This window comes from Motacilla alba, chromosome 4, assembly GCF_015832195.1.
Source record: "Motacilla alba alba isolate MOTALB_02 chromosome 4, Motacilla_alba_V1.0_pri, whole genome shotgun sequence".
Lineage (NCBI taxonomy): Eukaryota > Metazoa > Chordata > Aves > Passeriformes > Motacillidae > Motacilla > Motacilla alba.
The window spans coordinates 2,365,837-2,382,306 of record NC_052019.1 but is presented as its reverse complement, the minus strand read 5'-3'; the positions used below and the strand labels follow the sequence as shown (position 1 = coordinate 2,382,306).

At 45.8% G+C, this 16,470-nt stretch overlaps 1 protein-coding gene across 6 annotated transcripts in view; it reads right to left on the bottom strand.

The window, feature by feature from the left end:
• Positions 1–6,631: 6,631 nt before the first annotated feature.
• Positions 6,632–16,470, bottom strand: part of SLC4A11 (solute carrier family 4 member 11) — a 97,588-nt gene continuing 87,749 nt past the window's right edge. For 5 of the 6 annotated variants that reach the window (XM_038135110.1, XM_038135113.1, XM_038135109.1 and 2 more), the window contains 3 exons: positions 15,636–15,831; positions 13,552–13,721; positions 10,090–10,153 (listed from right to left, as the gene is read on the bottom strand). In XM_038135110.1, the coding sequence (XP_037991038.1) occupies positions 10,090–10,153; positions 13,552–13,721; positions 15,636–15,831 (430 nt within the window). Of the gene's footprint in view, positions 10,154–13,551; positions 13,722–15,635; positions 15,832–16,470 lie in introns of all 6 variants that reach the window. The other variant, XM_038135108.1, reaches the window with a different exon arrangement.

The window sequence follows — 16,470 nt, the reverse complement described above, 5'->3', positions numbered from 1 at the left end:
TCCCTGCCCATGGGATGGGAGAGGATTTAAGGTCCTTCCAACCAAAACCATTCCATGATTTCTGCTTTTCTCACAGCATTTGGGGCTGGTTGAGCTCGAGTCAAGCCCTGCCAAGTTCCCATTCTGAGCCCGGGGTTCTCCGGGCTTGGTGCCCCGGTGATGGAGGGGGTAGGGCTGAGGCTCCCAGGAGGTTGGAGCAGATTTTGGAGTTTTGGGAGTGGAACCCGTCCCGGTGTTCTCCTCCCTGTCCCTGTTCTCCTCCCTGTCCCCTAGATGGCACCGGCTCTCAGCACATGAAATTCCTGATGAAAACCAGCAGCGTTTGGTGCCTGCGAAGGCTCAGGGCCAGAAACAAACACAAAATCCACCCCGAACATTTAAAAGGAAATAAAAATAATAAGAAAAAGGAAAAAAAAAAAAAAAGAGAGAGATACAATTAATTGTTTTTTTGGCTCATACACTGAAAAATTCAGATTTCTGACCCTTGGCTGGCTGCAGCATTTCTGCTGTTTTCTCTTCTGGTCCATCTCTGGGTTCTGCATCCCCCCAAAAATTCAGGGGACAGGGAATAAGTGGTTCCTTCCCCCCAGCTTTGCTGCAGTGGCACGTGGGTATCCGGGGGCTGTGACAGACCCTGCCACACCTGGGTCACTCCAGGGAGATATTTCAGTTCTTTATAGGGCTGGGAAGTGCAGGGAGGAATATTCCAACTCCCTTTCTAGTTTAAACCAAAGCAGGAGATTGAGGAGGGAAAATTACTGACAAAATCATCAGTTTGAAGACGCAGCCACCCTAAATAATCCCTTTTTCCATGCCCTCCATGGCACAGGGCAAACCCACACATCACATCCCTGGGGCCTGGCTCTTCCTTGGACATTTTATCCATGAAATTGTTGGCCATCTCACACTTCAAGCCTCCTGGCAGAGCACCACGAGTGTCCTGGAGGGGAAGGTGAGGGAAACACGGCCCCACCTGACCCTCCCCAGCTCTGCACCAAATGCCACCAACATTTAAACCCATGTCATTGTAAAATCTGCTCTGCACAGAGGCACTTGGCACCTTGCAGAGGCTCGTCCAAAAGAAATCCATGCAGGGACATCCAGAAGGTGCCACACACGTCCCTCCTGCTGCTCAGCATCCATCCCCAGGCTTTCTCAGGGTCCCCACCCCTCCCAGAGGGCTCTGTTGGAGCACAACCACTTCCCACCCATTTTCCTCTCCTGTTTTGGGGCTCTCCAGCCTGAAGAGGAGGGAGCAGCCCCAGGCTGGGGCAGGTTCAGGGCTCTGCTCTTGGCACATGCCCACAGTCCCCATGGCAGAGCAGGGAGCATCTCCATGCCAAAAACCAGGGGAACCCACCCAAATTAACACCACCCAAACTGCTGCCCCTTCTCCTGGGGTTCTGTCCTTTTAGGAATCGGGATTTTTTTAATATATGGATTTATATAAGGGTAACCAGCATGGCTTTAGGGCAGCTCATGCTGATGAAGGTCAGAGCTGGAGGAGGAATCCCACAGAACCTGGGGAGATGCAGTGGCTGGAGACCAGGGACAATAAAATAGTTGCAATACATATTGGCATTATTTATTTATTGGCAATAAATAATAATATAATAGCACCAATATTGATAGATTATTATATCAATATATCAACCTATATATAAAAACATAATAATATATTGATATATCAACATATCAGCATATATATATACATATAATTATATATTGATATAATAATATATCAACATATCAGCATATATAAATGTAATTATATATTGATATAATAATATATCAACATATCAGCATATATATAAATGTAATTATATATTGATATAATAATATATCAATATATCAGCATATATTATTAAAAATATATTATAAGTCTATATAATAATATATCAATATATTTTTGATATTGTGGTATTAATATTGATATATTGAGGTAATATATATCATATACAGGGATTTATATATATTATATCAATATATCAATATTGATATAATAATAGAAAAAATAAATGTTACAATTTATATATTGGCAGGCTCTGGATTGTCCCAGATCCTGCTCTGAGACCCCCACAGCCACTCCCAGCCTCACCTCAATCTCGAGTCCTTGTGAGCTCCTCTTTGAGTTACAGGAGGTTGGAGGGTAACTGGGTGCTGGATCCTGTGGCAGGAAACAAATTCACTCCTTGGAGAATTCCCAGGCTCCCCAGTGACAACATTCGCCTGGATTTGGGCTCATCTCTGGTTTGGGTGATGCCAAGGAAGTCAGAGCCAGCTCCAGATGTTGCCAGGGCACCAAATCAGGTAAAAGGTGCAGTTATTCTCCATTAAATGATGAAATAATCCAATTTTTGGCTCCCCAGACTCTCCTGTGTCAGACACGTGCTCTTACAGTCACAGCTGAGATGCTCAAGTGCTCCAGGTGCTGGGGATTACACAAATATCCCCAGTCCCCAGAGAAACACCCAAATATTACACAAATATCCCCAGTCCCTGGAGAAACACCCTCAGCACTGGGAGAGAAACCCAGATTAAAGAGAAGACAGGGATTGGGCAAAAAGCAGAAATATATAAACAGCATATTTCTTTTTTATTTCCATTTTAAATACAGAGCTTCCTTATACAGCCAAGGAATTCCCTCTCCCTCCCTCCCCCTCCAAGCAACTCTTATCAAAAGAAATCCTTCACTGGAAAATCAACACCAGATCAGGGATGTGCTCTGGGAGAGCCTCTTTAGCAAGTGCAACATCCATGGGCCAGAAATCCCTGAACAGGGACCTCCCTCAGTTCAAATCCTTTCTCAGAATCCTGGGAGAAACCTCCTGGGCTCCCGGTGGGGAAGGATTTAACCAGTTACACATCATGGGGGGAAATAAACCCAGCACTGCTGCACTGGAAATCCACCCTGTGCTGCAGGGAAAGGGGATGCAGAGCTGGAGATGAGCTGGGTCTGCCCCTGGAAGGTTTCTCCTCTTAAGCAGGGCTGATCCTGCATTTACACTCCCTCCAGGGAAAGCAGGAGGGGAAATGAGGGAGTATTTAAGAATTTATGGATTTAGGATCTGCCTTTCTCAGGTGGGATCACGGGGAAGTGTCGCATTCACACTCTCTGAAAAATCCCTTCGCCCAGGATTCTCCTCCTGGGAAGCTGAGAAGCCTCAGAGAAAAGGAAAACAATTCTGATCTCATTTGCTTCTCCTGTGTTTTGTTCTTTTGGAATGTGTTTGGAGATTGTTCACCCACAGGTGATTGTTTCATTGGGTTCTGGTGTGAGTTGTTTTCACTCTTTGGCCAACCAGGGCCAAGCTGTGTCAGGACTCTGGAGAGAGTCAGGAGTTTTCATTATTATCTTTTCAGCCTTCTGTGAGTATCCTTTCTGTATTCTTTAATATAGTTTAGTTTAGTATTCTTTAATATAATACAGTATCATAAAATAATAAATCAGCCTTCTGAGCACATGGAGTCAGATTCATCATTCCTTCCTTTGTCTGGGAACCCACAAATACAATAGGGAAGGGGTTGATTTGCATTAATTTGAGGGTGTACTTGCTTTGGGTAAAGTTTGGGGTTTTTTTAGCAGCTGAACTGTTGCAGTTTTTAGTAAGAGAATTTCTGTTTTCTGGGGTAACATCTCACAGGATCCTGGAATGTCCTGACTTGGAAGAGACCCACAAGGATCATTGAGTCCAATCTTTCCTTTGTGAGGACAAGGTACAAACTCACACCAAGAAACGAGGACGGGGAAAGGAGGGGATAAACACCTCCAAAACCAGCAGAGCCCTCAGTCACTGATTAAACCAATGTGACACCACAGGCTAAACCTTCCCAGGGTCAGTCAGCAGCTCCTCACTCCCCAGAAGCAGCTGTGCTCTGCAGCTGGATCACTCCTTCTCCCATGGGAATGGATCCCCCTGGACCTGCTGGGCTCCTCAGAGCACAGCCCAGCTCCAAAGTGACACATCCAACACCTCCCAGGGGCTGCAGCTTCCTGACTTGACCTCTAAATCCCAGAATCATAATTAGTTTTTAATATCAGAAGTGGTAGAGATGGGAGGGAGCTGTCAATGCCTGGGCCAGCAAGGGGAGCTCTGCAGTGAAGGGCCTGGAGGGACAGGACACAGGAATAGCTTCCCACTGCCAGAGAGCAGGGATGGATGGGATACTGGGAAGGAATTCTGCCCTGTGAGGCTGGTGAGGGGCTGGGATGGAATTCCCAGAGAAGCTGTGGCTGCCCCTGGATCCCTGGAAGCGTCCAAGGCCAGGCTGGACAGGGCTTGGAGCAACCTGAGCTAGTGGAAGGTGTCTCTGCCATGGCAGAAACTGGATGAGCTTTAAGGTCCCTTCCAACCCAAACCTTTCTGTGATTCCATGAAGATGTAATTCCCATAAAATCCTGCTCCAGCAGGCCAGCACTCCCTGGAGTGCTGCGTGAAATCAGTGGCACTGGTCCAGATTTGAGCAATGTGATGCTTTGAACACCAGGGAGGTGCCAGCAGAGCTCCCAGGGGAAGCAGCTCCTGACGGGAGGGGACACGCACTGGGCTCTGTCACCCCCATCCCAGAGCTCACCCCCAGCACTGGGGATGCTCAGGGCACCCAGGGCTGCACCTTCTGCTCCAGCCACCTCTGCAGACCCACCCAGGCCATCCAGTCATGCCAAACTTACCTCAAACAAGGGCTCCAGGACACCAACTGCTGCTGCTGGGCAGATGAGAACTGCTCCCAGCCCTCCCAAAATCAGCACTGACATCAGTCCCCCACGTTGACTTTGATAAGGAGAGTTCCTGCAGGCCCCTGATCACTTCACAAACACCTCACTGCTGCAGAGCTCCTGCTTCTCCCCAGGTGCTAAAAGGTCCCAACATCACTCAGATCAGGAGGGAGAGACTTTATTTTCAAGCTGTTTTTCCCAATTCTTTGCATTTTGCTCCCCTTCTGTGGCTGAGTGACCCTTCTGTGAGCTCCTTCTGGGGCACTGCTCCTGCAGCAGCAGGAATTTGTCTCCTGGATGAAGAGCAGAGTCTCCAAGTGAGCAGTTCCTTGCAGGAGAGGCAGATGGGGAGCAGAAGGCAGCAGCTCCCCCAGGACAGGCTCTTCAATATTTAATGTGACATCAGAGCACAGCCAAGCCATCCCAGCTCATGCAGCGTTTTGTACAAGGCAAAGAAAGACACAGCCAGGGAAGTGTGAGAGGAAAACACCCCAAAACCAAAGAGGAAAAGTGCTAATTTGTGATTCTAAAGCTTGTACTGCAACAACTCCCTCCCCTCTGCTCTGCCCACAGCGTTGATGGTTTGCTCCTTGCAAGCAGGCTGCAGCCACGAGTGGGATGGATGGCCAGGGTTTGGTCCTTCAATGCCTTAATTAGACAGGAAAACAATTAGAGAAGACGATTATCTTCTATCATTCACAGGCCTCAGCACAGAAAACAACCCAGCCCCAGCCCATTATGTCAATTTGGGTTGTTTTGGAAGCTTGGCAGATGAAAGGAGGACATCCCAACTGGAACAGAAGCCATAAAGGAGATTTCTGAAGAGATGGGGAGGTGCAACTGCTGCACAGTCATGAATCCTCATCACTGCTAATCTGGCAAAGGAGCCCCAAGGAGCAGCCACTGCACGACACAGGCTCAGCTTCTCCAGGAAAAATTCCCACTCAGCATTTCCCCAGTGGAAATTTGAGAGGCAGCTTCTAGAATGGGCTGGGGAAGCAGAGAGCTGGCTCAGGAGATGGCAGCAACCAGCCTGCACTGAGTTTTGGGGGAACAGACACAACAGAGGTGCTTGAGCCACCCCTGGACCTGCCCATCAACGTTCTAATCAGGCAAAAACCCTGCAAAGGGCAGATTCAGAATGCAACAAGCAATAAAAAAAGGCTGGGAAGGAGCAACATGAACGTGTGAACGATGGTGCAGATGCCTGTGGGACACACTGGAAAACAGGAGCTGCTTTTGGTGATGTGACATCTCAGGTCCCTTTCTTGTTGCTGAGAACTCCACAAAAAACCCTCCCAAACCAACCCCTGCCCTCCCACCTCCACATCTATCCAACTTTGGGGGAACTTCCTGCTCCTCCCAGGAGTGTCCACAGAGCAGAGTGCAGCAGCAGCTCCTTAAGCAGCCAAATATGAGAAGTTTGTGAATTCTCAGTCTCTGGGTGCAGCTGGGGATGTGCAATTTTGGGGAAGAACCTACAGCTGTACATAAGTGTGGCCATCCTCCCTGTTTCTTTGCAGAGCATCCCAGCTCCCTGGATCATCAGGAAGCTCGTGTTGTGTCCCACAGTGCTGGGGCTCATCTTGGACCACTTCACCAGCAGCAGCTCTGAGCCAAACCAGCAGAATCCCTTTACTCCATCCCCATCCTTCTGCAGCACATCCAAGTGGAGCTTGACATTTATTAAATAACTTCAAATGTTGTTGCCAGGGAGTTTGGGGTTGTTGCAGTGCAGTTGTTCAGCTGTGCTTCCTAAGCAATCCCAAAAGTGCTGCACTGCTTGTTCAGCAAGTTCCACCTTTTCACCAACTTCCCTTCATTTACATGGACAAACACATCAAATCCCACACACGGCACGTCAAGGACGTCTTCAAAAGCAACAAAATAAAAATCTCAGACCAACAAAACCAGTCAGGTACAAATCCAATTTTAATTGTCAAGCTCACTTCTAGCTCCTACATTCAACGCAAGGATCAAAAACTACAAGTTTGAGAGTAGAATTTTATTCTATCTCCAGTTTCTGATCGTTTTGGCAGCTGTCAAATGGCAACTTCCAAAATCCATTCGTTTCAGAAGCTTTTCCCTACCTTGCAGTGCCAGGTGAAGCCCACGGACTCTCCCAACAGCTCTTGACACCTTTCAGACTCAGTTCTTTGGCAACAGTTACACAGAGCATTGTGCGTATATAAAGAGCTTATAATAAAACTTCTTTTACATTCTAATTGTCTTAAACCTTCACAGAAGTATTAAAGTGCTCAATCAACTCTGAACAAACCCTCCTTCCCTAGTCAGCTACTTCCTGGAAACGCCTGCACTTAAGTCAGCAAAACCAGAAGCAAACAAGAAGAGAAAAGGCATGGAAAAAAATAAAATAAATCCTCTGCAGGATCATGAAAACCCCTTCTGAGACAAGAGGCCTCGAGTCTCACATCTCCCTTCCACCCAAATATTGAGACATAGGTCCAAATGTTCAATCAGTCCAAGCCAGCACAGCTTTTTTTCCCCCCACTCAAGCTGTGCTGATTTCCCATCAGCTGATTCTTTGGCCCCTGACTTCTGTAAGAACAAAAACCCTGCAGAACAGAATCCTACTGATGCTACAAAGAAAATACAAACACTGAAGTCACACCGGTGAAGGAAAAGAAAAGATACAAACAAGAGTTGTGGTTGATATTTAACCCTCCCTGCTGCCTGGATTTTCAATTCTCTCTGCAACATTTGACACTATCTGAAATGGATCTTTCAAAAATGCTTTAAATGGGGACATTTTTGGCCCTTCTAAGTGGGGGATGGAGGGTGCATCTCAAAACTATTTCATCTGGTAAAACCTGCAGGCCAGTCTACCCCACTATGACTCTGTGCCCCAGGAAATCCCACCCAGTGCCTCAAACTGGACCAAAGCCACGTTCCCTTAGGCACATCCTGTCCTTCCTCCAGCCACAGCACCCAAAGTATCACTTAAACCACCCCCCAAGGTGACTTTTTCCTGTGGAGACACCAGGAATTCACCCACAGGTCACGTGTGTGTTACAGCTTCACTCAGCCAGAGGATGACTCCTCTGATTGCAGCTTTGCTTCAATCTTTTGACATCTGTGGGAAAAACATGTTATTTCAGCCTCAGCAGCCCTCTGCACTCCCTGGCTTCCAGCAGGTCCTGAACTGCTGCCTGTCACCTGCCCTTTTGCTGTTGACTGAAGATCAGACAGAGTTCTGCCACCTCTGAAATCCTGTCTGCCCCCGTTCCTCCACGCAGCCCTTGCTAACAGCTCTGAGTGATCCTGGCACAGAAGTGACTCAAAAGCCAGGGGAATCTTGGGAAAGTGGTCAGAAACCACGTTTGGGTTTGTACCTGCTCTTGTCAGATGTGGCAGGAGCTGCCCCTGCTGCCCCCAAGGCTGCTGAAAGCCAAATTCCCTGCCTTGATGCACTGGGGTGGTCACCCTGACCCTGAAACTTCTCCCATCAGCTTGGTGCCACATGAAGGTCATGTTTTTGCTATCTGTGACATTGTTTTGCTTGCTAAGCTGAGGGGTTTCCCCTACAATTCCCTCAAGGATATAAAATCATGGATGTAAGGAATTCTCGCTGCTCTCCTCCATCGAGTCTCAATACAAAGGGTTTTGTAAGAAAATGCAAAAATTAGTTCTGCACCCGTGTTTGAGAGCCGTGGGCAGCTCCACAAAGATTAAATACCTTCTGATCTTTAGTGCAAATACACCAAATCTGCAGTGGCTTGAGCCTGGCTTAGCATCAGCACAGGAGCTTTGCACCCAAAGCCTTCCTCCCTTATGGCTGGGTCGGTCTCCCTCACCATGCTGGGGTGGGAGGAAAAAACTCTGCATCATTTACTGGGCAAGCAACTGGTAAGAAACACTTCTCTGTGCTGATAAATTCATATTTTACATTCCTCTTTTCCCCTCATTTCTACTCTTTTGAAAGTTCATCACCGAGGTCCACAATTTTTCATTTTTAGCTGTGACCTGTGATGTGCCAAGCACTGAACTAAAGGGCAGCTTGTTTCACAGTACTCCAAATAAGAAAACTGACCATAGTACAAGCAAAATTAAATAAACTGAAATATAAAAGACAGCAGAAGTTAAGATTCATCCAGAAATATAATATAACGTCTGGGGGGGGAAAGAGGGGGGAACTGGAAATTAGCTACACAACAGAAACAATGAAATGACCAACAAGTATTGATTAGGTGAAAAGAGGAAAACTTTCATTGCATTCTGTACATCAAAATTAAATGAAAAATTCACATGTTGGAGCCTCGAGACAGAATGATGAAGGTCTCAAGCCACAGGAAGGAGAAAGCAAAGAAAACACCTCGAAGAAAGCAACACGTGAACAAAACCAGTAACTGAGCAGCTTCCAAAGGAATAAAAGTGACCATGTCTCAAATGAGAAAAAGCAGCACTGAAGCAGAGAACAAGTATATGGTCAGGACATGGTGGGGAACACTGACTGCACAAAACACTTGTGAATTTGGAAAGAACCAGGCCTATTTGTATATCTATGCAAAATATATACACAACTCCATATGTATATATGTACACATAGGCACTACTGTACATATGTATATGCAACCTCGACACAACTGCCCTCTGGGTGCAGGCAAAAAAAATGCTGCAGTTGTGCAAAAACCTACACTTCTGTGTTTGATTACCCAGGAGAAATGGGAGAAAGATCCAAACTAATGCCCGAACAGCTCAAACCCAGCAGGGGTTTTACCCACAGGGCCATGAGAGCCCAGCCTCTGAACGTTCCCAGCTCATTTGCTGGGATTAAAAATTCATCCAAAGCTGTGGGTTGTAGCAGTACAAGTTGCAACTGTTTCCAAACCCATGAATGTGAGAAAACAGCCACCATCTCTCCTGACATCAGTGGCTTAGCAAGAGGCCATCCCACCCGGAACACCAATTTGGGAATACTGGGTGCACAGGGAATTGGATTCAAAGGCCAGGCCAGGGCTGTCGTTCTATAAAACAAGGGTCAGTTGCTGTTCTTAGTGTTGGGGAAGAAAAGGATGTGGTGCATTAAAAAAATCCCCCCCACCCTCAAACAAGGGAACACGGGACAACTCTGGATGCTCCGACCATGCAGCCGGGCTTATCTTTGGGATTGGTGTGGTTGGGGATGTGGAAAAAAGCATTTTCCATAAAGCTTGTTCTCCTCACAGCTCCAGAGAGCAGCGTCCTCTCAATCCAAGGCTCCCTCGGTCTGGCACAGGCCCCGTGGAGCTGGGACAGGAGTGCATTGCCAACGTCAGAGCACGAAGAAAGTGGTGAAAGAAAGCTGCAGGGATGGTCCTACGCCTTGGCTGGCCCCCAGGGGCTGTCTCTGCTGCTCTGCAGGCCAGGAACCCTCAGTACTCTGCATCCATGGCATCCAGGTACTTGGCCTCGATGATCCTGGGGAGCAGGTTGTACCTAAGGCAGAGCAGACACAGGGCTCAGTCCCTGCTTGTGCAGCATTTTTCTCCCTGTCCCAAAGCTCCTGGGTGAGACTGGCTGTGACATTCACCCAGTGAGGGGGACACAAAGTGGGGACAGCAAAACCCCACAAAAGCAAACACTGTTTATAGAACAGCAGTGCCAGGCTCCCTCTGCAAGAGCCTCCTCCTTCCAGCTGGAAAGGAAAGAGAACATCCTCATCCTCACTGGAGGAATCACCTTCCTAGAGCTCTGTCACCACCAAGTCCTCAGGGTGACAAAAATACAGAGGTGAAGAGCCATGACTCCAACAAGACCATCCTGACCTGGTGTCTGGCTTCTCCACTTGGAGGTGCATGGACAAACACATGTAAAACAAATTACTTACTTAAATTTTTATAAACTTACTTTAAAAAGTAAGTTTGCTATAAAAAAAATCTTAATTAAAAAAATTACTTACTATAATTTTTTTTAATTTGATGTTTTGCAAGAACATCCTCACAAATTAATATCTTTGGGTTAGAAAGGCACTGTGAAGTTGCTCTTGTAAATCTCATAAATAAATGAAACCATTCATACAAATAAATAAACTTATACACATAAATTTTAAATAAAAACCCAAATAATATAGGTACATAAATAAATAATATTATACACTTAATTTTTAAAATGAGAACTAACACTACTTTCATAGCACCTTCACGCATTAAAATAAAATTTAAAATAATTTTTAAAGTATTTTAAAATAATATTTTAAATTAAACAGTTTATAAATAAAATACCCTGTATTTTATTATTTTTATGTTATTATTTTATTTTATTATTTTATAATAAAATACCCTAACTCAACAACAAAAAAGACAATTCAAAAAACACCCATTGCACATTTATGTGGCATTTTCCCTTGTTTAACAAGGAAGTGAATCTTCAGCTGTAAAAATAACTCATAAAGTACCAAAAAATCAGTTTCAGATTCCAACAGCTGTGCAAGAGATCCCAAACATCACTTATTATTAATGAGAAACACCAGGATCTCCTTAAATAGACCCATCACAGAATAAAATGCTTGAGAGCCATGGGAGCCCAGATAAGAGACAACTTGGAGAGGAGATTCTTCTGTGGGCAACCAAAAACTCATCATCCCGAAATTCTGAATCCAGGCCAGGAACTGGAAATAGCCAAAGAGATCAAGTTTTCTTCCAACAGGCTGTTTTCCACTGCCATCATGGATTTCAGTGGCTTCTCAGCATCTGTCTGAGACCACACCAGTGATCCCTCACTAATGACAACACAAATCATGTTTCTCAAGCTGTTGGATGGATGGAAATGTGGCTTTTGGGACGTGGCTGAGTTCTGGATGGGACACCAAGCCATGCCTCACTCATTTGTGTTTGATTCTTGAATTTGCCTCCTGGCTACTGTCCCATCTCCTCTTTCTCCCTTCACTTCTTTAAAAAAAAATGGAGAAAATATATTAAATTTCTTCATCTATTTGAAGTGCCAAATCTTTGGGAAAAAATCATTAACTACAGAGCTCATGGATCATGGTGCTGCCTTCTTGGCTGGAGGCCACAGAAACTACATGAAGGCAAAAGAAATCAGAGTTGCAAAGCCAAGGGCACATTTCCATGCTGTGCCAGGCAGCAGCACCTTCCCCTTGGCAGCAGGGCTGATTATCCAGCTGCTGGGAAAAAACTGCCCTGGAAAGAGAAATGAGTTAGCAACACAGAGGGTATAAAGTGACAGCAGCTTATTTACTGAAAAGAAGATAGATTTGCATATTAGTGTCTAGCTCAGAGTACAAAATCAGGGGTTTCGACTGCATTCTCTCCATACCAGTTGAGTTTTTAATACCATGTCCAATGCCTGAATTTGGCTGAGTGTGCCCCACGTTTTCTGCTCTGCACTGAGCTGCAATTCCCACAAGAGCCACTCATCCAGCACTGCTCACAGCTGGAACATTTACCAGCCACTCATCCAGGCACCCCGAGTGCCACCAGTGTGAAGGGCAGGTGAGGCATCACTACCAGAGGAACAATAATTTCTGTGTTTTCCAAGCCTGTTTATCTTCTAAAATCCAGCCCAAACGGCTCTGACATGATCCTGCTGAAAGCCATGGTGGCTCTAACATTTGCTTTTGTTTCAGAAAGGACTGGACCCATCTTTATCAGCCAAGGAAAACACCACTGCAGGTGGTGCAGATTAGCAAACTGGCAGCCCTGGACTTTGGCATCAGAGGCAAAATCTCTGGGACTGCAAGCTCAAAGTCAAGCAGATATCAATTGGTACCATGCTGGCCTAAAAATAATCAAATGGACTGGAAACTTGATCTGTTCCTTTTAAGATCTTTTTTTATGGCCTCTCATTAGATCCAAAGGGCTGAGAGCATGAATGATTTAACTGGAGAATGATGGGCAGTGGCTGCTAATAAACCCCAAGGAAGAAATCAGTTAAATTTCTTAATGATTCTCTCTCAGTTCTCTGTCTCTGTGGGGTCCTCCCAGCTTTAAACATCTATTTTAAGTGTAAATGTGGCCAGTTTCACCCAACTGATCATTGACAGGGGCATCCAGCAGTGCAGGAGGTGTGTGAGGTCACCACAGCACCAGGTAAGAGATAAGGATTCCTCTTAGGAAAAGTTTCCAGCTCTGCTGTGAGCACTGAGAATATCAAATTGCAAAGTGATAAGGAACATTATCTAACACCACCTAGAGGTTTGGACTATGGCTTCTCAGGAAGATCAGGCATCTCACAGGCACTAAAAAGGAGAGGGTTTGCCTCCTGGGAAGCTGGAAGAAGAGCACTTGCCAGCCCAGAACCCTTTGCACAACTCCCAGCAGCAGTGAAATTCTGATTTCTCCTCAGGCCTGAGCAGCTGGTAAAAAAAAACCCTTATTATTACCCACTTCCAGGAGCTGCTTAGTCTGGAAAATGCAGAAAATCCTCCTGAACCACCCACACTTCATGCAATAGCTGAGATTGGAAGGGACCTCTGGAGATCACCCAGCCCAACCCCCCTGGAGCAGGTGACACAGGAAAGTGTCCAAGTGGGTTTGGAATGTCTCCAGAGAGGAAGACTCCAGGGCCTCCCTGGGCAGCTGTTCCAGTGCTCTGCCACCCTCAACATGAAGAAGCTCTTTCTTGTGTTGAGGTGGAACATCTTGTGTTTTAGTTTGTGGCCTTTAGTCCTTGTCTTGTCACTGGGCACCGCTGGAAAGAGTCTGGCACCATCCTGGAGATATTTATATGAATTGATGAGATCCCCTCTCACTCTTCTCCTCTCCAGACTAAACAAGCCCAGCTCCCAGTTTCTCCTCTCCTCAGACTTCCAGCAATCCAAGCCTGAAGACACAAGGCACGGGAGACAGGGAAAAAAAGACAGCCAAGCTTCCTACCTGATGGGGATCATCCCTATCATGATGAGGGGGAAGATCATCTTCATGTAAGGCAGGGGTGACATTCCAAAGCCACAGAGGATGAGGAGCTGCAGGACCTGCAGGCCTGTGAAATAGTGGATCTTCCTCTGGGGAACTCTGCGGATGTAATGGGTCGGAGGATAAGCGGTCTGGGAAGAGAGGAGCCACACGTTAGACATGCAGGGACCTGCACTTGTGACGGCAGAATGGGCCTTTGGGACACCAGGGTTTGAGGGAAGTCATCAATTTGTACAAGCAATGCATGAATCACCAGCAGGGTCCTTCAAAGGTTCAGCAGCTGGGATTTGTAGGGTTAATTCCAGTGCCTGAAACCACAGCATGGGCAGCAAGACCCAGAGGATGAGTGGGCATAGAGAGCCTGCAGAGGAGACAGGACACCCCTCAGGGCCAGGATTGCCTTTGGGAACATCTGGAGTGCAATGTAATACCTTGGGAAGTGCAGTAATGAGATTCCCTGAGGATTGGGATTGCCAGGGCTCCACAGCCAGAGGTGGGAAGGAGAGCAGATGCATCCAGGTGTTGTTCCTGTCCATGGCTCCTCCACCTGACACCCAGCTCCTCATTGTTTTATAGCCTTGCAAGGCTCCAGGCTTGCCCCTGGTGCTCCCATCTCTTGGCTGAACCCCTTTAGGGGAAAACCAGGAGATGAGAGAAGTGCGGGAAGAGGCTGTGCTCACACTGCAGGGACATTCTCAGCTCCTATAAGCCACCCATTTTTGATAAATAAGGGGGGGAAAAAATGACATTAATAGGCTAAATATGGTGGTTTCTTTTGACAGTTCCTTGCTCATGTCTGAGCACAGGCTTTGACTCACTGTCTATACATCAATGAAGAGGATGAGCGACTGTCTGCTGGCACCAGCACAGCCTCAGTGGCTTTCAGATTGTGCCATGACTCACTAAAAGGTTCCCACAAAAGGGAGTTTTCCATATTTGAGAAGACTTTTTAATTTTGCGCACTAAAACCTGGAAAATTCCACACATAATTCCTACTGAAAGCAGAAGTAATAAGTCACATACATCAGTAGCTGTTCAAAAATTGACATGACGTGACAAATGTAATCTTTACCCGAATTTCACAGTTTTGACCTGTGGGATGTAATATTGGAGATCAAGACAGATTAGCAGAGATGCAGAGCCAAATGCTGGGCTTATTAAGCCCTTGACCCTTGTTATATAAGAGAAGGTGAGCTGGAGATTGCTCCAGGTACCACCTACACTCCCAAACAACACATTTTTTAGCACCTGTAACAGAGACAGATTTAGAAAAAAACATCTTCCAGGTTTGTTTTCAGCCCACATCACAGAGGTTTCAATAACACAAGTAATTTCATTTTGAGTTTAAAATCCCATCTTGCTGTATTTCACACAAAATGAAAGTATAAAACAGCACCAAAAAAAATAGCTGCCTGAAGCTTTGTTGGGGAAATCAAAGATCATAATTTCCTGACATTGTGTTTATTCTATTTTATATTATTATTTTTTTAAATGCAGGTACTCTGCAGATAACACGACTGTGGTATTCACATTTTCTGAAAAATCCCTTCACCCAGGATTTTTCTCCTGGGAAGCTGAGAAGCCTCAGAGAAAAAGAAAAACAATAATTATCTCATTTGCTTCTGCTGTGTTTTGTTCTTTTGGAATGTGTTTGGAGATTGTTTACCACAGGTGATTGTTTCATTGGTTTCATGTAAATTGTTTTGACTCTTAGCTGTGTCAGGACTCTAGAAAGAGAGTCAGGAGTTTTCATTATTATCTTTTTAGCCTTCTGTAAGTATCCTTTCTGTATTCTTTAGTATAGTATAGTTTAGTACTCTTTAATATAATATAGTATCATAAAATATTAAATTAGCCTTCTAAGAACATGGAGTCAAATTTATTGTTCCTTCCTTCATCTGGTGAAAACCCAAATACAATACACGACAGCACAGTTTAAAACTCCCCAAAAAAAAGTCACAAAAAGAAAAATAAAACACCTCACAAAAAAAAAAATCCCACACTGAGAGTTGGAACAGCTGGGTGGCAAACACAGCTCCAGGTACCTGTTCCTTGAGCAGCAGGGCCACCCTTTCAAAGAGCTGGTTGCCATCGATGGAGGTGAGGGCGATGTAGAGGAAGAGGCCGAAGAGGACCGGCTTTGGGATCCACTGCAGGGGGAACGGGAGCAGCAGCAGCGACAGCCCCACCAGGAAATTTGCCACCAGACTCGTCAGCCGGGTCTCCTTCACACTCACAATCCTGGCAGCAGGAAAAGAGGGGTTAGGAGATGGGATAACACCCCAAGATCCGTACTCATCCCAGCGGTTGCTCCATGGAGCACACGTGCCACCAGGGAAAGGGAAACTCATCCCCACCACTGAAATCAGCACTTCTGGCCCCGTGCTGACACTGAGGAGGCAGAGCCTGGCTGGAGCCAGGCCAGGCACTTAATCCACAGCTCAAACAGAGCAGCTGGAAAAGTGCCAAATTCCCCTTCTGTAAAGCTCTACAGATCCTATCCTGAACTAAATTGCCCTCGAAACTGATTCTGTTTAGCACAATGCAGAGAAGAAAAAAAACAAACCAGCCAAGAATCCTCTTTCTGATCAGTAATCCTTTCCTTGCTTTACCCTGGGCACATGCAACTGGCTTCTGTCCCAAAGAAAGCTCATTGACTTCTCCAGGAAATAAGGAACGTCTTGGAGGAAAAAAAAAAAAACAACAAACAACAAAAAAACAAACAGAAAGTCAGCAGTCTCCTGAGAGCGAGTCAGCATTTCTGATGGATATGAGGATCTCCCTGTTTACATGGAAGGGAACGCTGAGAGCACCACACAGGGATTCTATCCTGCTGTGGGCAACTGCCTATTACCATGCTAAACATGTCATTAATTAATG